Source organism: Panthera uncia, chromosome F1 (genome assembly GCF_023721935.1).
Source record: "Panthera uncia isolate 11264 chromosome F1, Puncia_PCG_1.0, whole genome shotgun sequence".
Taxonomy (NCBI): domain Eukaryota; kingdom Metazoa; phylum Chordata; class Mammalia; order Carnivora; family Felidae; genus Panthera; species Panthera uncia.
Window position 1 is genome coordinate 27,703,778 of NC_064813.1, and position 23,129 is coordinate 27,726,906.

At 38.9% G+C, this 23,129-nt stretch overlaps 1 protein-coding gene across 1 annotated transcript in view; it reads right to left on the reverse strand.

Annotated features, from left to right (window-relative positions):
- Positions 1-23,129, reverse strand: part of KCNK2 (potassium two pore domain channel subfamily K member 2) — a 123,076-nt gene that overhangs the window by 19,171 nt on the left and 80,776 nt on the right. Inside the window, exon 6 of the mRNA XM_049635046.1 lies at positions 22,518-22,657. Coding sequence (XP_049491003.1) covers positions 22,518-22,657 — 140 coding nt within the window. The remainder of the gene's footprint in view (positions 1-22,517; positions 22,658-23,129) is intronic.

Sequence of the window (23,129 nt, forward strand, 5' to 3'; positions counted from 1 at the left end):
AGCTGAAATCAAGAGTTGGATGCTTAACCGACTGAGCCACCCAGGCGCCCCAACATTTCTACTTTTGCATGTGTTTTAAATATATGTGTAATATATTGGTACAGGAACACAGGAGTACATGTATGTAACTTATAAGTAAATGTGCATATGGTAGAGGCACATGGTCAATGTCTTTTGCAAATAATGACTCACGGTAAACCTTTTGGAGACCACTGGAGAAAGGAAATGTATCACTGGGAGATGGAGAGGGAAGCCAGACACCTAGGTAGGGTGCTGCAGTTGAGGGGCATCAGGCAGGCTAATATGGTGGCTTTGGAGCTAGAGAGACAGCAGAGAAAAGCACTGATGTGTTTTGATGATACTATCCCTAGAACTTGTGATGTATGAACCGCGGGGGTGAGGAGGAATAAAGTATCCAGGGGGATGAAACAGACTTTGGCATGAGCAAAAGAACAGGTTTTAAGTGAGATTTACGGAGAACTGAAACATGAGAGAAGAAGGATATTTGGGGGAAGGGCATATCACAATCCCACGTGGGTCATGTGGAATTTGAGATGGTAAGTACGTAGTGAATGATAAAGTATCCCTTGGGCTGCAGCTCTTTCCACCATACTGGGGGGATTCCAGTCTGCATGTGAATGACTCACTGAGCACAACAGTCTCACTAAACTCTGCCTCTACTATTCCCAGATCTATAACCTTTGCTGTAGGTCAGCGCCCATTCAAATATCCCTATCCTGGACCTAACCTTTGCCCCAACTCCAATCTCTCTTGCTCTTTACTCTCTGACCACCATTATTCTAAACTGTGATTCCTCTTTTTCCTGTTGTAGCTATTCCCCATCAAGCATCACTTCTATCCTCTCCCAGCACCTCAAAATCCCCTCAACACTATTCGTTACATACTTTGATAGCCATGCATTCTACCGTGGCTACTGTTTTTAATCTATCACGTTTCCTATTAGACGGTGGTCACTGAAGCCTGAGACTGTGACTAACTGTGTCATCTTTCTCTCTCCAGACCCGATCTGTACCAGAAACATAGGGGCCTCCCCACAGAGCTTTAAAACACTAAACTGTGCAGAGAATATTAACTACTTTTTCTTTAAGCTGTTTAACCTAAATCTATCAAACTATGTAAATCACACATATCAATGCCCAAAACTCGGGGTCAGTTGGTAAACTAAAGGTGATTGTTTTAAAATGTAAAGCTATTAAATTAATTGCAAAGTCATGAAATGTAACAATATTGGCAATTTTATTCTAAGCAGTGCCAGATAGGTATTTTTTTCCTTCGGTGGTCAAAGGAAAAAGTTACTTACGCTTCTGGGGCCAGACCAGTCTCTGATCAGGCACATTAGGGGAATCACTGTCAGTGCCAGTTACTGCTTTGCTGCTGGAGACTGGTACAGTGTAAAAAAGATGACGAAAAGTTGAGTAATAAAGAAATGAGAAGAGAACCAGTCTTTGTTTTGTTGTTCTTTTTTGGTGTTATTTTCAGAGGTTAATGCATTTATCTCTGAGTGTCTTCTCTATCAGTTTTAAAACATCTTCCTCATATTTAAACAATGCAAAATGGAACGTGAGAGAAAATGTGTAGTATGGTCTAAGCAGAACCAAGATAGTTATGTTTCTAACTTCTTTTTCAAAAGGGAAATTTCTCTCATAGAGTAAACTCTCCTACGTACAGTTGCATGGGTGTGGACGGTGGACATTTATGGACGTCTTCAGAAATAACTGATGCTCCATGTATAGATGGTCACGTCGACACATCAGACGAAAGGCAGAGGTAGCAACAGAAATATAAAACTCAAAGATATTCTCCAAAAATGGCTTCAGATAAGGGAAAGAGTAATTTACACATTTGTGTATTATGTAATACACACTGTGAATTTACACATTTATTTCCAGCCTTTGCGGTTTGCCTTTTACTCTTCACTGTTCTAACTCCTTGAAATGATACCGATTAAGGACACTAAATTTTTAGAAGGAAAAACCCAATCGATATCATTAGCGCAGAAGCAGCTTTGTTTGAAAACAGGTTACTGCCAGAGATTCTTAGTCTATATTCTGTAATTCGTCTATAATCCAAACTCTGATCTTAGTCTATACACTTCAGATGCAGCCAGTGTGATCTGAGATGTGTTGTCAGTGTTAAACACAGAACCAGATACTGAAATTTTATCACAAAAAATGTAAAATATCTCATTCAGAAGTTTTACATTATTCCACATTCACATATCAAAGTGATACCAGTTTGAAAACATTGGGTCAAATAAAATATACTACAAAAAATAATTTCGGGGAGCCTAGGTGGCTCAGTTGCTTAGACGTCTGACTTGGTTTCAGCTCAGGTCATGATCTCATGATGCTTGAGTTTCCGCCTCACATCTGTCAGCGCAGAGCCTGCTTGGGATTCTCCCTCTCCCTCTCGCTCTGCCTCTCCCCTGTGCTCTCTCTCAAAATAAATAAACATGAAAAAAAATTAAGAAAAAAATTTCATCTTAAAAAATTTTTTTTTAGTGAGCTTGTTAGAAAATTTCAAGTTACATATGTGGCTTGCATTTGTGCTTTGCACACATTTCTATCGTATAGTCTGGTCCATAGAATTTCCTTTCATTGCCATCTTTAAACTGGATTACAAAGAATCATGCTTTTATTCTTTTTTAAAAAATTTTAGACACCGAGAGAGAGAGAGAGAGAGAGAGAGAAAGAGAGAGCGCGCATGAGTCGGGAGGGGGCAGAGGGCGAAAGATAGAATCTCAAGCAGTCTCGATGCTCACCTCGGAGCCTGGCATATGCGGCTCGATCCCACAATCCAGGGATCCTGACCTGAGTCAAAATCAAGAGTCAGACGCTCAACTGACTGAGCCACCAGATGCCCCAAGAATCATGCTTTTATTCTTAAATGAATGTGTAAAACAAACATTTAGGATAAAAAAATAAAGGTGGTCATGTAGTTTTGGAAAACTGTGCAAAACTAGAATTCTTCCTTCATTCTCTAACAAGTAAAGGAGCAGAGAGGGTCTAATAATGCAGCGTTCTCTGCACACGAAGCAAGTGTTCACAGCTGCCTTTCCCAAACCCGATCTAGCATTGCCAAATCAGTTCTACAGAAATGTGTTTGCTGTGCAGGACATGCTGTCTTAAAAGTATGACACTGTGTTTCAGTTAATGTGGCCAAACTGTAAAGCTGTTCCTTAAGAAACAGGAGGAAAAATGGGGCGCCTGGGTGGCTCAGTTGGTTGAGCGTCCAACTTCGGCTCAGATCATGATCTCGCAGCTCGTGAGTTCGAGCTCCGCGTCGGGCTCTGTGCTGACGGTTCAGAGCCTGGAGCCTGCTTTGGATTCTGTGTCTCCCTCTCTCTCTGCCCTCCCTGACTCACTCTCTCTCTCTTGCTCTCTGTCTCAAAAATAAACATTAAAAAAATTTAAAAAACATATACAAAAAAGAAGCAGGAGGAAAAGACAGAAAATAAAAGGAGTGATGGAAATATTGTGACAGGCACAGCTCGTCTCTCACCCCAGAAGGTGCAGGGGCTTACCCGGAGTACTGTGCATACAGATCAGTAGTGCTGCACACTTGTCTCCCTGGGTGTACCCACTGATGGCTTATGGATTTAGAATTTAGGGAAAAACAACACCACTGAACGCAAGAATAAAACATAGGAAGGATCCAGTGTGAAAGGAAAGTCACAAAGCTGTCATTTAATATCCCTTAAATGAACGTTCTAAAGAGTCTGTGGTCACCAGCATGATTGCTGGTGGCAGTCGGGGCCTTCCAAAGCGTCTACTCAGACTCCACAAAAAGTTAAGGAACTCTACCAAGAACCTGTTCTTTTCCACTGCTAATCTTGGGCAGGCTGACTTTCATCTACAACATTTAGGATATCACCTTATGCTTTAGAGAACACGATTTGACCCACTGTATCCATTTAATAGAGAGTTGTGTTATAATGCGTCTCTCTTATACCTTGGTCTGGTTATTTTATGAAGCCTGTATTACATCAAGCACTAAAAAGGCAAGGAATATTCAAGAAGGTGAGAAAAGGAAGGGGAAAAGCAATGACAAACCCAAATGCCTCTCCAGGCACCTTGCCAGCATTAGAGTTGATATTGACTAAGGAAACCTTGCTTCATTCCCACTCACATTAAATACTCAGGGAAGGTAGGGGTGGTTGGAGGGGTGGAGAGGTGGGGGTGGAGGGGGAGGTGGGGTTGGTGGTGGTGGAACTTTTTGCCTGGGTCTGATTTTAATGTCTTGCGGGATCATAACAAAGCTGTTGAAGGTTTAAACTACTCCCAAGTCCCCCTCTCACTAGCTTCTTTATCTTCCTTTCCTTCAGATGTAAAGTTGGTTGCCTGTGCATTTTAAATAATGGAGGATGGGAACTTCCAGGAAAAGAGAAGACGGAAGTAACCAATTCATTTTCCTTTAGTTTAAAAAAATCTCTTCGGGGCGCCTGGGTGGCTCAGTCGGTTGGGCAACTGACTTTAGCTCAGGTCGTGATCTCGCGATTTGTGGGTTCGAGCCCCACGTTGGGCTCTATGCTGACAGCTCAGAGCCTGGAGCCTGCTTCAGATTCTGTGTCTCCCTCTCCTCCTTGTGCTCTGTCTCTCTCTCTCAAATAAACATCTTAAAATTAAAAAAAATCTCTTCAAATTGTCATATTGTCCACCAGGGGACAAGCCATACATATGGCTGCGTTGTGAGACAAAATGCCCACTACTTGAGAGCTTGAGTAAATGCAAGAATATCATGCCACCCATGGATGTCAAAAGTGGGCAAATGCGAAGTATCTGTAAGAGTAAGCAGGGTCAAAGAAGTGATGACATAGACATACACACCTAAGGTTGTTTCTGGCTCAGTTGGCAGTGAAATTAAGACTCATGCAAAGACCCACAAATCAACAACAGGAGAAATAGGTCAAACACAGAATATTTGTCAATATTAAATTCCAGAACTTTGACATTTCCCCAGAAGTTTTGAAACACTTTTGAGTCATGTGCTTTCAACTTACAGAGCCTACACTTTGGTTCATAAGAAGAGAGGATTTATTTGGCGAGCTAGGGGTTCCAGAGGCCGCTTCAAATTTATATTTCTACACTTCCTCTATTTTAAGGAGGTATTATTTCATAAGATGCAGCTTTGCCATGTGACTATTGAATAATAACCATCATTTATAATAATTCTGTAGCTTCCAACATTTGTAAAATTGGGGGGACTATTTTTAAGATGGAATCTGCCTATTTATATAAGAATCCTCTACCTTGCCCTTTTTCATTGAGCCTCCTACAAAAAACCCGTTAATGATGGCATCACTCGCGCTGCAACGAAAAGACTGCACGAAGCACATGAGCTTCCCAGTGGTCAAATGCAGGATAACACAACCTTTTCTATCTTGGATATAAAAGTGCGTAAAGCATTTTTGAAGCCAGCATCCATCTCGTCACTTCAGAAGAAAGAATGACCTCTAGAGGTCATATCACTCCAGGCATGGCTGCATTGGCCAAGGAACAAGGCAGAATGAACTAGCTTATAAGTAGTTAATTAGCACTACCATTAACATATAGTCACCAAATGCACCTGACGAAATCTCTAACATAAAGAATACACTTTTTGGTTCCAAGTCTCTTGGGAAGGACCTCCGGGGGACCAGGCATAGTGACACCAGAACACCTGTGAGCATGACCTCCTGGGCCTCCAATTGATGGCATCCATCTTCTCAGAAGACCCCTGCCCCAAGTTTTGCCCTTAAAAATCCTCACATGCAAGCCATCAGGGAGTTTAGGACTTTTGAGCATTAGCTCCCTGTCTCCTGGGTTGTGCGACACCAATGAAAAGTTTATCTTTCTTCACTGCAAACGCTTGGTGCCAGTCTTTATGGCGTGCTGCACATTAGGTGGACAAACTTATTTAGTCTGGTTAGACTTTCGTATTTAGATAGGCTTTAAACTACATGACACCGTGGGGCGCCTGGGGGGCTCAGTTGGTTAAGCATCCGACTTCGGCTCAGGTCATGATCTCGTGGTTCATGAGTTCGAGTCCTGCAGTCAGGCTCTGTGCTGACAACTCAGAGCCTGGAGCCTGCTTCGGATTCTGTGTCTCCCTCTCTCTCTCTGCTCCTCCCCCACTCACACTCTGTCTCTCTCTCTCAATAAATAAACATTAAAAAAAGTTTTTTTTTTTTAAAAGCTATATGTCATCTCAAAGCCAGGAACACTTTTCCTCCAGTCAAGCAGGCATTTCCAAATGTTTCTCTCTCAAATTATAAAAACTATAAATATTTTATTTTCCATGTAGTCATTCATGAGGCACAAATATAAAATATATAATTTAGCATGTCAGTGCCAGAAATGGTATCAGGGTTCTGAGGATCTTTTAGTGTGCAATTTTTTTTCTTTTTTTCTTCCTTTCTACTTTTTTAAAAGTAGGATCCATGCCCAGCATGGAGCCCATTGTGGGGTTTGAACTCATGACTCTGAGATCAAGACCTGATCTGAGATGAAGAGTTGGATGCTTGACTGACTGAGCTACCCAGGCGCCCCCTAGTGTGTAAAATTATTGAGGGGAGAGGAAGTGGTACTACTTCTTTCCCCAAGCTGCTCATCCAGAATTCCCAAGCAGATGAAATAGAATCTCAGACACACCATTTCCAATCAAGAATATTCCTGTTAGTTCCAATGTGAGAAGAAAACCTGTGCTATTTGAAATTAACAACTATTTTGAAGCCAGGATTTTCAGAAGTTTTCTAATTAAAAAAAAAACAGTAGATTATTTCGCATGATGCATTAGAGGTAACTATATTTTCCACTTGGAGATCTTGGAAAACACAGAGATTCGTCTTTTAGAACTCCATATTAAATTACTTTCATGTTAAGAAAACAATTTCTCTAAGTACCCTCTTCACTTTATCCAGTACTCTTATTATGTGTATTGTCCTCTAGGTCCGTTGGGCACAAATCCCCTTTCCTGCCTGCATTTTTCTTCACTTATGCACGTATTTCACTTTTCAAATAAAATAAATGACCTTCAAATCGGCAAGTTTGCAATTTTACATGGCATAGAAAAGATAAAAATATTCAAGTCTTCTGGAAAAATTCCTGGTGCTTAAAATAAAATCAACTGCCTGTAAGCAATATTTCATATGGGGTGGGGATGGGAGTGGAAGGTACTCTTTAAGAGAGCAGCAGAAAATAATAAGGATCAATTATTTTAGAATAAAACAAAACAGGGGCACCTGGGTGGCTCAGCTGGTTAAGCGGCCAACTCTTGGTTTTGGCTCAGGTCACGATCTCACGGTTTTGTGAGTGAGAGCCCTGCATCAGGCTCTGCGCTCGCAACATGGCACCTGCTTGGGATTCTCTCTCCCCCTCTCTCTGTGCCTTCCCCGCTCGTGCTGTCTCTGTCTCTCTCAAATAAACAAACTGAAAACAACATTAAAAAAATAAAACAAAACAAACAACCATAAAGGTATTAAAATTGCCAAGAAGCTTCCTGTCATAAAACCATCACATCAGGAATAAAAATGAAATTTTCCTGACATTTGTTGGCAAATAGAGACTAACTTTTGAACTAGCTTCTAGCTTGATAGTATCAAACTTCATACTGCATCTTACAGTAATTGTTCAAGTTTTTTTTTACTGAAATATGAATAGTTTTAGCCCATTGAAACTTCTAAGTAGCTTATATGTCAAGCTATTTAATTATGAAATTAACCACCCCTTAAGTATTAATTATATCTTATTTGTATCTACAAGCAATGATAAAATGAACAAGAACCACCAAAGTAAGAATACCTTGGTTCTACCGAAAATTTAAGAAATGAACTAAATTAAAATATGATTTGACAGAGTGAAATAACTGAGGAAGTACAAGATATGCTCATGCTGAAAGTAAGCATGAAAAAGAAACTCCTTGAGTTATTTTAGATTTCTCCATATTTTTCTGGATTTTGAATTCTACCCCTTCCTCTAGAATCTGAACCCTTGATTTATCTCTATAATTTTCATTCATTGAACTCAACAAGCATTTATTGAGTGTCACTATATGCCAAGGACTGTTTTACCTGATTCTGATGAAGTAAAGTAACACAAGTTCCTTCTCTTAAGAACAAAACCTTCTAGGATAAGAATCAGGAAATAAACAATGAAATCTAATAAATGAGTACATCACATAGAATGCTAGATGTTGGTAATTATAATGAAAAAATAGAGTGGGGTAAGGAGAATCAAGAGTGCTAGGGGTAGAGGAATTTCAGCTTTCACTAGGATGGTCAAGGCATAGGCCTCCTTGACAAAATGGTATGTGATAAAAAAATGAATGTTCTCTCCCAAACACAGATTACTGCAGTAGCACTTTTGATGTCTAAAAGCAGAAAGACTACTAAAGCCAAAGATTAAAAAAAGTCATTGAAGGGGCACCTGGGTGGCTCAGTCGGTTAAGCGTCCGACTTCGGCTCAGGTCATGATCTCGCGGTCCGTGAGTTCGGGCCCCGCGTCGGGCTCTGTGCTGACGGCTCAGAGCCTGGAGCCTGTTTCAGATTCTGTGTGTGTCTCTCTCTCTGCCCCTCCCCTGTTCATGCTCTGTCTCTCTCTGTCTCAAAAATAAATAAACGTTAAAAAAAATTAAAAAAAAAAGTCATTGAACAAATTCTTAGTTAAATTAAACTATCAAGCATTCCTGTAATACTGTTTTCTCTTTAATACGTGATAGTACAGGAAAGATGCTGAATGGAGGGGTAGTATTGCAGGGGAGTGTTTTAAAGAAGTAAAAAGTTATTAACATTTGCAATTTTGATTTTTTATTTTATTTAAATTTATTTATTTATTTTGAGAGCGGGGGTGAGGGGTAGAGAGAGAAGGAGAGTCAGAATCCCAAGCAGGCTCTGTGCTGTCAGTGTAGAGGCCAACGGGGGGATAGATCCCACAAATCGTGAGATCATGATCTGAGCCGGCATTAAGAGTCAGACGCTTAACCAATTGAGCCACCTGGGTGCCCCAGGTTAGGTTATTTTAATAAGGAAGATTTTTCTCCCCTAAAGTTGTTTTAGGAATGGAAAATTGTTTTCATGATTAAGCCCTGAAGTTGTTTTCTTTTTTTTAAAGACTTGAAAATATTAGTAAGTGAGCCTGATAATTCTGGAAAAAAGTGAAGAGTGTTCCTGATGGAGGGATTGGTAAGGTGCAAAGACTTTTATTTGTATATGGCATCAGACAGCATAAAAATACCCTCACTAAAATAAATATCGTAGCTTCTCACAAATAGGCACCAAGGAACTGAAGGGACCACTGACACATTACAAGCCTTGGCATTTGTGACAAATTCCATGAAGAATATCACCATATTTATATACATAGCTTTTAGTTTTGAAAATAAATTCCTTTGTATAAGATTTTCCTCAAAAGATAACTAAGTGCTTATTGGCATAGAGAAATTATGAAACCAGTAAAACCAGAGCAGTTATGAACAACTATGTGTAGCAGGAATAAACAGCTACAAGATGTAAGAAGCTTTTGTTTCCTCCCTCCTTTCTTTCTTTCTTTCTTTCTTTCTTTCTTTCTTTCTTCTTTCTTTCTTTCGATGAAAACACAGACATTTCAGGGATCATAAGCAGCCTGATATTCTGGAGCTGGAATTTACCCTTGCAGTTGGATCCACCACATTATGAAAGTAACTACTTTGGTGAGCATGTTTGTTTGGGTGTTTTGTTTGTTTTATCACAGACACATGTAATCAAATACCTATCCCCAGTTCTTAGAACAACCTCACCTGAAGAAGCAATCCAAATGGAGTTTCTTTCTTTCTTTTTCTTTCTTTCCTTCTTTCTTTCTTTCTTTCTTTCTTGGGGGGGGGGGGGGGGCTCAAGCACAAGTCGGGGAGGAAGAAAGTGAGAGGGAGAGAATGAATCTTAAACAGGCTCCATGTCCAGTGACAAGCCTGACCTCACAACCATGAGATCGTGACCTGAGCCAAAATGAGGAGTCAGATGCTGACCTGACTGAGCCACCCAGGCGCCCCAAATGGAGATGCTTTGGACCAATCCAATGTCATGTTGAATAATTTAAATGGATATCTCCTTTTGGAGCAAGGCATATTTGCATATATTGTGCATTTTTATATATTGAATATATTATATTACTATCTTATCAATTGGTTTTGTGCTTGTTTGGTTCCTGCACTCAGGAGAGGGAATATCCAACAGAATAAACTCATCTAGAGTGATAAGCAGAACACTACAATATGCCACGAAGCCAGAGGTTGAGAAGTGAAATGGCCGAGGTGGGACATTTGAAGATGACGACCAGTGGTCTCTAGGAGCAATATGCTTTGATTACCTAGCACCAAGTTTTCCGCTTCTGGTCTATAATTCCCTTAGGCGATCTCCAAACCTCCCGCAAAGTTATAGATTTTCTCAGCCTCATATTAGCTGTATTAAGAGGAATAAAGTGAGGATCTATATCCATGATTGGAGTGAAGTGGCCTCAGAGAGAGCTTCAGCAGTTATGACGTGGCCAGGTGAGAAAAGAAAAGGGAAACCCAGAACTATAGGCTAGAGTGACAATTGACAAGTGTAACAAGGGTAGACGTGTAGAACATTCAAGTATAACCAATGGGTCTTCTTCAAGTTGAGATAATCAGTCTACAGTTTGTGTATAATCCAATGGATTTTTGAAAGGTTTAGCCAAGTACTGAATAAAGATATGTCCAGCCAAGTATGATTTTGCTAAGAGTGTAGGTCACAAGCCAATGTATAGCTTATAATATGAAAACTATAATATTTGTAGAGATTGCTTTGTAACGTTTATTTATTTTTGAGAGAGAGACAGAGCATGAGTGGGACAGGGGCAGAGAGAGAGAGGGAGACACAGAACTGGAAGCAGGCTCCAGGCTCTGAGCTTTCAGCACAGAGCCCAATGTGGGGCTTGAGCTCACGAGCGGCAAGATCATGACCTGAGCCAAAGTCAGGTGCTTAAGTGACTGAGCCACCCAGGTACACCAAGAGATTGCTTTGTAAATACGGGTCTTTAGAACATTAGGCTGAACCATATGGAACTGTGATTCTTAAGTTCAAAAGTAATTGAATGTCAACAATTTTATACAGTTCAACCTAATAAATTTCAAAAATAATGTAAGGATATTTGCTCTTTTATATCTGTGATCACTTTGGTGTTAGGCATTGGTTTTATGAAACTCAACATCAGTTTCATAAAAACGATTCTTTCTTCTGGGAAGTTCACATATAGAACAGAGTCAGTATTATTGGACCTGATCTTGAATGAATATATAATCCTGAATGAAAGCAGTGACTGCTTTTTTACAGAAATAGGAGTATCTGGTCTCCATCAATTTGAAGTCCATCTAAAGTTTCCTTAAAGAGTAGGTTGCTTCAACTCTTACCTTGATGCTTCTGTTTTAATAAAACTATTAGTGAATCTTAAATAGTACAAAAACAGGTAACATAATATCTTAAATATTATCAATTCAGAGAATATATGTAAGCCCATCAGAGATTTGGAAGCTAATATAAAATTCCCCAAATATGTGCATGGGACATAAAATTTTAATCCCCTCAATTACTATTATTATTATTCTCACTCTTTCCTTGAATGAGAGCAATGTTTATGATTTTACCAGATTAGTCAAAATAGAGGAGGTTATAATCTCTAACAAACAGTCCCTTAAATTTAGCAGCCTAAAGCAACCAAATTTAATCTCTCACTCACGCTAATCACTCACAACATGTCAGCAGCGGGCTCTGTTCACTGTGGTTACTCTGGGACCCAGGCTGACACCTGCACCATGATCTCCTATAGTCATTGTGCCAGAGGCAAGTAAGCTTTTGAAGGGCTCATGGGTGCAATGAAATCTTCCTGTTCTGCTCATATCAGTTCTTTAAAAAATTTTTTTTAATGTTTATTCTTTTTTTTTTGAGAGACAGAGAACGAGCGAGCGGGGGAGGTACACACACACACACACACACACACACCATGATTAATTGGAAGCCATTCTTTTGGTTCATATCAAGTTTAGGCAGGAAGAACTAAATTCCTTTTCTACAATGAGGGTGTCATCCACTGAATGCGAAACAAATCACCATACTTTGTTGCAAAAGATGATCAAATAATCCCTGATTAAACTTCAAAGTGGGCCCCCTACTCAGCTCCAACCAACTACAAACAAATATTCTTTTAGGAAGAGCCATCTATGAAAAGGAACTAAAAACAAATTTATTTTGTTGATCCATCCTTGAAAACACACTTGTGTTCTTAGCAAACACAAGTTTGATGTTTTGCAGGATTTGATTGATTTTAGCTCTGAATACAGGCAAGCACAATGCTTTGGTTTGATGAAGAAAGTCCAAAAACAATTTTGAAAGCAAAGTTCATGGTGACCACTTTTCCTAACACAAATTCTCAGAACAGATGGCAGAATCAAAACAGTCAAAAGAGACAGATAACATTATATCTTGATGCATTAAATCCCCATAATATGCTCTCTAGCTAAAGAAAATAAAATTACCTATAAAGTGCTTTGAGGCAAAAACTATTAAGTTATTTTCCTATTATGTACAAATGAATAGAAAAAAATTACTCTGAATTTCCATTACTGGGTGACATTCTGTGAAATACCTGAAGCAAAAAGAAGTTGCAATTTATAAATAGTAAAGGTTCAATCTAAAGGAGGAAAAAAAAAGAAAGGAATATTCCTGCATGTTTTTTTTTAAGTAACAATTGAACTACTCTTTCTCGGTTTAATAAAAGGAAAACTACAAATGGATTCTTCCTCAGACCACATGTCAGAACACCAGAAAATCTACAGCTTTAATTCAAGAAAAGAATTAAGATAATAGTAATGTGGGTAGATTTAAGGAACACTTAGTGCAGAACCTAGTTTTCAAGTCCGGAGAACACCCAACATACTTGAAATTCTTGCACCTACTTTTTCCTAGACTTTTCAAATGGACTCAGGGTTTGTGTTTAAATTCTAGCAATATGTATACCCATAATGGTTTCTTGTTTACCTCTTCTTTTATGTTTACTTTTTATTTCAACCAGATGAGAGACACTTAGACATATAAGCACTCACAGCATTTTAGAATAATACATAATGATATATATATTTTTTTAATTTTTTTTTAATGTTTATTTATTTTTGAGACAGAGAGAGACAGAGCATGAACGGGGGAGGGGCAGAGAGAGAGGAAGACACAGAATCGGAAGCAGGCTCCAGGCTCTGAGCCATCAGCCCAGAGCCCGACTCGGGGCTCGAACTCATGGACCGCGAGATCATGACCTGAGCTGATGTCGGATGCCCAACCGACTGAGACACCCAGGTGCCCCTATAATGATATATATTGAACTGATGGTTAGTATTGATAGTATTAGAACTTTATACAATTATTTGATTTGTGAAAATAATTTGATGCTAATTTCTTCACAAACCCATGAGGAAAAGAACAAGGATCTAGTAAGCATCTAGTAATGCTTAATTTAGTAAGCATTTAGCCACACCCCCCACTCTACCCACTGAGTCTTTATAAAGCAGCCTCACAAAGGAGGTTAAATCTTGCTTTATAAGAAAACGGAGACTCAGAGAGCTTAGGTATTTTGGTGGGGTTTGCAAAGCTAGCAAATAGGTAAAATGTATTAAATCTCTTCTAAGGGCTTCAGAGCCCATGCATTTTTCAGAAATCATACAAATCATTTCCATTCATTTAAAAAAATGTTAAAACTTTAGTTAAAACTTTAGTTTTCAAGAGATCACTGACCTGACCCATAACACAACCAGTGACCAAACTAAATTCACAAAGCCCTTCTCTGTAGATACACAGTAGAAGATGGGTCAGATTTGGGTACTTATTTGTAATGTGTTGATATCACCTACATAGCACATGAGAAGAAGAGAAAAAGAACGATAACGGTAACACACAACTAACTTTTTTTGGCCCTCGGGAGGCAGCGAGGCAGAAAGGTTGGGCCACGGAGTTACACCATCCGGGTTGATTACTTATTCTACCACTGACTACTTTATAACCTTAAGCAAGTAATCTTACCTCATGTGCTTCAGTTTCCTTCATAGTAATTATTAGACAGCTGAGCACTCTGCATCATTATCTCATTTAATATTGAAAAAGAAATAAAGTATATTGTAGAAGAAAAGTATTTCCATTTTTACTACTCTCAAATCTTATTTTGTTTTCAGCATATGATTTGACTGGTAAGGACTTCCTAACGTTGTACCCACTAAGGTTCATGGTATGCAGTATAATCCTGAGATGATACAGAGACATAACTTGGGGTCTTGGTTCTACAGAAATGGCTGTCCATAAAATTCATTTAGAAATTAGAGATGTACTGGTATAAAAAAGTTACTGTTACCTCAAAACATAATTTAAGTTTTACATTGTTATTTGTTCTTTTATTTATTTTTATTCTACTTTCCAAATTCCTATTTACTAAGTAGGTGGCTGGACCTGGAATGAGAAGGACCCGTCTCCTTAGCACAACCAGGCAGAGTTCACCACGTGACCTCAAAGTCTGATTGTTCTTTTTTTTTTTTTAATTTTTTTTTTAACGTTTATTTACTTTTGAGACAGAGAGAGACAGAGCATGAACGGGGGAGGGGCAGAGAGAGAGGGAGACACAGAGTCGGAAGCAGGCTCCAAGCTCTGAGCCATCAGCCCAGAGCCCGATGCGGGGCTCGAACTCACGGACCGCGAGATCGTGACCTGAGCTGAAGTTGGACGCTTAACCGACTGAGCCACCCAGGCGCCCCAAAGTCTGATTGTTCTGAGCTCTTCCCCATAGTACAGTGAGCGGCGCCTCCCTCCCCATGGGATAGAAAAGTAGGGCCCTTATATCTGCCTTATTTTATTTTATTTTATTTTATTTTATTTACTTTTTTATTTTAGAGAGAGAGAGAGCACAAGCAGGTGAGATGGGCATAGGAAGGGAGAGAAGGGGGGAGAGAGAGAGAGTGAGTGAGGGAGAATATTAAGCAGACTCCACCATCAGCATGGAGCCTGACCTGGGACTTGATCCCACAACCTGGGATCAAGAGTTGGATGTTCAACTGACTGAGCCACCCAGGTGCCCCATCTGCGTATCTTAAATAACACTTTGTGGTACTGCCTGCCTCTGTTTTATTTTATTCTTCCCCTTTAACCAAAGTTATATGCATTGAAATCTAAACCTGCGATGTCTATGATTACTGTATATTGTATCCATAGTCCAGCTTCATTTATGATTATTTTAGTATCTCAACAGGGAACAAATAAAATAGAATAAAAATAGACCAGAAAAAATGCCCCTCTCCCCAATGTTGGAAATCAAAACAACAACTACAAAGTCTGATATGTTGTGTGAAGGTTAAAGAAAGGAAGGTTGGAAAGGTGGGATGGGGGAAGAGAAAGGAAAAAAAAGTAAAAGCAGACTCTTTTAGAAACTAATCAGAGACTAAGTACCTTCTTAGTCAAAACTCCTCTCTCTACCTCTAGAACAAAAGTAAAAGCAAAATTATAAATATCAACTAGGAAATACACCACCTATGGAATCTTCCCAATAAGGATACCAGCCTCAAACTAACACCGATGAAGAGTTACTCCCAGAACCTAATGCAGCACACATCATATAGTACTTAGTAAGTCTTTCTTATTTTATCTTGTTTTTACGTAGGCTTCATGCCCAGCACAGAGCCTTGAGATCATGAATGCTTTAGGAATGAATCAGATGTTAAATAATCTCCTAACTGGTCTCCATGCCTCCAGTATCTTCACTGTCACAGCTCACCTCCCACCCCATCACGGTCCATACTTACCACATGTGCATGCCCAGCAGTACCCTAGATCAGGGCTGCTAACACTGCTCAACCTAGGTAGCAGTGGAGACACACAATCTTCTTTTATTTGTGCTCCGAGGGCTCCTATCTCCATAAGAAAACACTGAATGTGGCTCTTGGGAATTGTGCTTGATGTGCCCAAAGATCTATCTTAGAGTATGCCCAGTGCATGGCACCATTCCAAGACAATATTTACATTTTTTTTCTTTACAGGAGTGGTGCCCCTGGAGCACAACCTCATAAGGAATTCTAGTTACTTTACTTACCTATTTTATGTTATTGCATTAGGCTTTCCTTAGATTCCTTTTCTTCCCCCATTGTCTGTAGCCAATCTTATCCATCACTTCAATTATCCTCTCTTCAAAACCTCAACTCTTTTGTCCTTCCAACAGATCCTATCATGAATCAATGTATTTGACTATATTATTTGCTAAACAGTCCTTTACAGTGTCTGTATTCCACCCCCCTCCCCCACCTTAAATCAAGGTATCACTCCAGGTTCCATTTTTAGCTCTCTTGTTGGCTTACTTTACAAATCTCTATTAGGTGAATTTATCCTACTCCCAACTTACATTGTCATTTATGTAGTGATGACCCCCCAAACTATCTCTCCAGCTTCCATCCTTCTACCACTGTTCACACTTGAATTAGCCACCTGACATCCAACACATCCTTCAAAGACAGCGTGTCCAAATCATCTTCATTCTGCCTCCAGAATGTCTCCTTTTCCTGTGTTCCATAATTCCATCGGAAGCCAGAAACATGTCATCCTCTTTTTCTCTTTACTGCCCAAAGCTAATGGGTTACCACATTCTATTCCTTCTATCCCCCAAATAGTTTTGAAGCCCGTGCTTACATCCCCATCCTGCTGGCACCGTAGAGTCTTCATTCTACAGAACCTGGATTCTCGCAATCAATCATCGTTACTGAATGATCGTCTGCATCCAGCTTCATTTCTGATCCATCTTCCTCACTGTTGACAAGATCATTCATTCCACGTACTTAAAATCCTCCAGTGGCTCTCCAAGGTTTTCAGAATAAAGCCTAACCTATTTCAAATGGCATATAAAGCCTTTCGTATTCAAAGCACTTCTCCCAAACAAAATAACAAGAAAGTGGTCAGCTGCTACTCTTCCAGGACTCAGGCCACAAATACTCTTTAATTGCTCATCCAGGACAAGAAATCCTGCTGCCGAGTCCCAGCTGTTTCACAGAAGGGAGGCATCGCCATCCCGAGTGAGATTAGGGCAAGACCAAATGCTGCCACAAGCTAGGCACAAGAAAAAAACCATCTTCCTCCATATTCTCAGGTCCCTGGGGCAAAAGAAGTTCCGGGCACAGCCTTTAAAGGCTTCTGGAACTACAGTTCCCCACCAAAGGCAGTTTTCTTACTATGATGTAAGGCCAACCTACTAAGGTGAGCGTCCCCATTTGCATGAACACCTCCAGAGAGTCAACAACAGGATATTGGTCAGGGCACCTGGGTGGCTCAGTCGGTTAAGTGACTGTTGGTTTCGACTCAGGTCATGATCTCACAGTTTTATGGCTTCGAGCCCTGCATAGGGCTCCGCGCTGACAGTGCGGAGCCTGCTGGGGATTCTGTGCCTCCCTTTCTCTCTGTCCCTCCCACACTCTCTCTCTCAAAATAAATTTAAAAAAAAACCCACATGATATTGGTAAAGAAGTGATGCTCGGCTGTCCACTCACTGTAGCCAGCTGTAGTGCCATATGGTCTGACAACACTGGCGTTCTGTGGTGGGGGCTGTGGTGGCGTTCATCTCACCTATGGACAGGAACACTCCAGATACGGGAACATATACATCAATACAAGAACTCTACAGAAATCACAGGCGTGTCAAACTCAAGGAAGGTGAAGTGTAGCAGACTATGTATAATAAGGATGTGCTATTCTGTGCTTGCTTAAAATTTCCCTTGTGACTTTTGTTGTCACATCTTACTTTTATTACACCTGTCTCAGATAGCGGTATTACTGTATTATCCAGAATACCTAAATAATCTTCATTTTCTAAATGGAAACATCATTTCTTTAGAAGGGGGTACACGGCTTCACAGGAAAAGATCATTGGTCATACCAATTCTTAGCGTTGAACATATGCCTACTCTGCATTAAACTTTTAAAGATAATGAAACAAGTGAACACTTTTGTAGAGGTCATTATTATTATCCTTGAGGAATGCACATCAACTGTAATTATATATGACATTTTGAAATAATGCAGTGTTGCCTCAACTAATTTCTTCTGCAAATATTTCAGGTGCATCAGCTATACTAACATTTCATTTCAGCATGTTCATCAAAACCTGTTTTTTCTAATTCCTGACCATAATATTTTCATTAAAATTAGTCATCATTGGAAACAATATGCTTTAGCATTAAAAAAAAACAGAAATAAGGCCACTTACGAGTAGAGGTCTATAATTATACTCAACTGATACTCATGGTATGGTTTAAGAATACAAAAAACAGTGGTGTCTGGGTGGATCAGTTGGTTGAGCATCCGACTCCTGGTTTTGGCTCAGGTCATGATCTCATAGTTTGTGAGTTCGAGCCCTGCATTGGGCTCCGTGCTGACAGTGTGGAGCCTGCTTGAGATTCTGTCTCCCTCTCTCTCTGCCTCTCCCCTGCTCTCTGTCTCTCAAAAATAAACATTAAAAAAGTTTTTTTAAAAGAATACAGAAGACAAAAACAAAACAAAACAAAAAATAATATGTAATGGAGACATTGGTAGGCAAAATATTTTCATTCAGGGAAAGAATGTTTTTAATATTACCACTTGGAAATTTAATACTATGTATTATTTTGTATATTCTATATTAGTTAACATTTTTTGATAGGGAAAATTTCAAGTTATCAAAAATAAAGATTTGCATTTTTATTCATCAAAACTGAAAGCCAGACATAACCTTGTTGCTTCTAGGAATGTAGGAAGTTTGTAGAAGTTACAGCATCTGGAATGGTTTAGGTACAGAAGGTAAGGAATCCAGAGTGAACAGTCACCCAGCACGCACGTTTCATCTATGTTAAGATGACTAGATTGTATTTAGTTGTGTTTTATTCCATTATGCCGTCTAGTGAGTTATTTCAAAACTAAAATGATCTAATAATCCTTCTTCCATTGCTGTAGAAATGTTTGTAGTATTTTCGTTTATAAAAACTTTGGCTCTGATAATCTGTAGGTAAATTATAAATTGTCTGTCCCATTCCCCTGTTGAATTTGTAACCCAATTTTGTCATTTCTCTACATTGCATTTAATTTATTTTTTTCTTTTCTTTCTTTCTTTTTTTTTCTAGAGCAATTTATTTTATTTTATTTTTTTTCAATATGTGAAGTTTATTGTCAAATTGGTTTCCATACAACACCCAGTGCTCATCCCAAAAGGTGCCCTCCTCAATACCCATCAACCACCCTCCTCTCCCTCCCACCTTCTACATTGCATTTTAAATAAATTAGAAAACACACATCTGCTCAAACCGATGGCTCCATTTTAATTGGCGCCACTGTCCAGAGCAGCTGTGGCTGCAGCTCCAGGAGGGTTCAAGTTAACTTTCGCTCATGGCCTTGACTCACATGAGCTTTCTGCAGATGCAGTCACCAGAAACCACAAGTTACTCAAAAGGTTAAGTGAAAGCTAAGAGACTTGTGGTAAGAAAAAAGCAATGTTTACTATGTTTCAGTGTTTAATAGCACGAAAACACGGTGACGCATCTCATACTTCTGTTTGAGAATCACGAAGATCACTCATAAGAAGGCACATGAACTTGTTTTTCACGTTACACAAGCCAGTTCATGTAGAAATTTAAATTTATTTCAAAAGATGGTGTGATGGCCCAAACTGTGTCTTCTAAAGACATGTTGAAGCCCTAACTCTCCATGTGACTGTATTTGGAGATGCGGCCTTTAAGGAGGTCATTGAAGTTAAATGAGGTCATAAGTGTGCATCGCTGATTTGATAGGACATATGTCCTTACAAAGAAGAGGAAAAGCCACCAGAACTTTCTCTCCATGCACGTGCACAGAGAAAAGGCCATGTAAAGACACAGGGAGAAGGCAGCATCTGTAGGCTGAAGAGAGAGATCTGACCACAAACCAAGCCTGCTGGCACGTTGACTATGAACTTCCAGCCTCCAGGACCGTGAGAACATAAATGTCTGTTGGTTCAGCCCCTCATCATTCATTTGTGTGATGGCAGGACTCCTGCAGATCATTATCTCATTACTCTGGAAAAGGATATTCATGCTTTGTACCAGCTAGTCCTATCACACAAAGCCCTGGTTTTTAATAATACAGGTTTTAAACTCTGATCAAATAGTCTATGCTATAAAATAAAAATAAAATTTCCCTCTGTTCTATATGCGCCTTAGTGGCTTTTACACTTTTTGACTGTGATCCATAATAATCTTAGTATGTGTATATGCATGTGTGTATATAATATATAGTGTTTTTATAATATGTGTGTATGTGTCTTTCACAAAACGTCTCCTATCTGAAGAAGATATGTTCGGTTCAATTCTATTTTATTTACAAAATAAATGTTTGTCAGAATCAGACCAACACATACAAAGAAAAAAACCTGGTGGTTGCCAGAGGGAAGGGGGGTGGGTGGGATGGGCAAAATGGGTAAAGGCGACTGGGAGGTACAGGCTTCCAGTTGTGGAATGAGTAAGTCATGGGGATGGAAAGTACCACACGGGGAACATAGTCAGTGATCTCGTAACAGCGTTGTATGGTGGCAGATGGTAGCTATGCTTGTGTAGAGATGTTGAATCTCTACGTTGTACACCTGAAACGAATGCAACATTGTGTGCCAACTATACGCAAATTTTAAAAATTAATTAATTAAAAAATAAATACTTGTGTGTGTTTTAAAAATCCATTTAAAATCTTGTTTATGGCTAGAGGTTTGAGAAATTTTCTTTTTAGCTATGTTATCCAAAACATTTCTTAGCTTCAATTTCCTTTTTTCCTGTAGCATCTCAAGATCCTTAAAAGTACACCAAAGTTAAAACAATTACAATATTCTCTCCCTCACGTTCTCTCTTTCTCTCTCTGTCTTGTGCGCGCACGTGCGCGCACACACACACACACACACACACACAAAGTCTAAGATGGAGGTGAATCAATTGGGGTCCTGCTCTAATGATTTCACATGATTTAAATCAGAATGTCAAGCAAATTATCTTCATGATTTGTTTATAATAAAATATTTGGTTTTATGGTGCAGCTAAGATATAAATTAATGCATACAGACTATATGAGTTTTTAATTGAGAAATATGGTACCCATGAAGGGAGTGCTGAATCACTTACAGTCTTTCTAATTACTATAGACACCTAGGGTACTGGTAACAAATTATATGACTTGATGAGTTTCAAGAAAGTATTTGTAGAGAGAAATGAATATTATCATTTCCTAGCATAGTCTATTTCTCTTGGGTTTATGTTTAAAGAATCACCTTTGCTGTATTAAAGATTTTGACACCAGGTGTCTCCTAGCATATGAACACCAGATAATGAAATGGAGGGGTAATTAAAGGAAGATAATGGATATAATAACTGAAGGTTTTACAGATTTGTTTTTCTCAAAAAAGTGGTAGAGTTGGCTAAAATCTACAAACTAAAAATACAGAAATCATAATAAAACACTACTGTGTCCCTCAAACTGATAATACTCCTGGGTCTATAAACATGAAATCAAAATGTAATTTCCAAAGTATAAAATTTCAAGATCAAGATTTAAACTTTAAACTTTCCAAAATTTCATGAGTCAAGATTCTAATGTTCATTTCTGTATGTATAGTTGTACAAAATAGGTAAAAGGGTATCTTTTGAACACCTGAAATCTGTACGCAGGGAAACTGGCCTTAAGGCATACAGCTTTGGGTACATATGTGTGCATACATGTGTGCATTTGCAGACATTTACAGCAACATAAGAAAGGAGGAAAAATTTAATATAGTTAAAAAATTCAATATTACATGACACATTCACTTTTTCATGCTATTGACATCTTGGCATAAACATTTTCTTGTTAAAAAATGTTTAAATGTTTATTTTACTTTTGAGAGAGAGACAGAGTGTGAATAGGGGAGGGGCAGAGAGAGAGAGAGAGAGAGAGAGAGGGAGACAGAGAATCAAAGCAGGATCCAGGCTCTGAGCTGTCAGCACAGAGCCTGACGTGGGGCTCAAACCCACGAACTGCGAGATCATGACCTGAGCCGAAGTCTCAGATGCTTAACCAACTGAGCCATCCAGGCGCCCCTTGACATAAACATTTTCTATTGTATTTCTCTTTATGGAATAACATTTACTTTGTGACCTTAAGAAAAAAAAGAAATAAAACAAAAGAAAAAGGAAAAAAAATGGTGAAGAAAATATTTTAAATTACATCTTTTTTTCATTATAAATTAGCCTCAGCACCTTGATAGCATCTAGTACACAGAGGTGTTAAGCAAATATTTGTTAACTGAATTATACTTTAACATACAGCAAATATACACCAAACATAAATGTTAAACATTTTAAGTAACATTTATTGTAAACAATTATGTCAAACATAATTGTAACATTATTGCAAACAATAAATGTCAAAAAAGATGAAAATAATTTGTACTGAATTAGCTAAATAGGAGTGTTTTTGCACACTTCTTAATTCTTACCTCTTCCTTTGTCTTTTTTGATATCACTCGGAGCCAGTCCCCAATCATGCTCAGGACAGCAGCAAAGTAAGCGAGCCCTACAAGGATCCAAAACCACACGACAGGCTTGTAGAAGTCTAGATATTCGATATCCGATCCACCTGTGTGAGAAAAATAAAGCAGGACAAAATAACTTCGTATTCATGAAGGTAATTAATATGGATATTTGCTAAAAGTACCAACTGAATTTTGGCTTGCAAAACAGAAATCTTGTCAATTGATCCACGTTACTGTCTTCATATGGAATTCTTTCCTCTCCTTTTCTATTTTTCAAGAATGAGTCACAAGTTTTGTTTTTTTTTTAAGTTTTTATTTTAATTCCAGTAAGTTAACATCCAGCATCCAGTGTTATATTTCAGTGACTAGGTTCTTCTTAATGAGACTGTTCATTACATCTCTAGGTCATAATGATTTTTCTTTGTTCTAGATTTCTTTTTTTGTTTAGCTAGTCTAGGGGTTCATTATTCCATGTGTACTGGTTTCTCTTTCCACATCTACTGAACATGTACAAGACAGAAATGACACCTTTTGGGGTATGCATTTGCCTTAGCGTATTTACATTACTGCCAATCA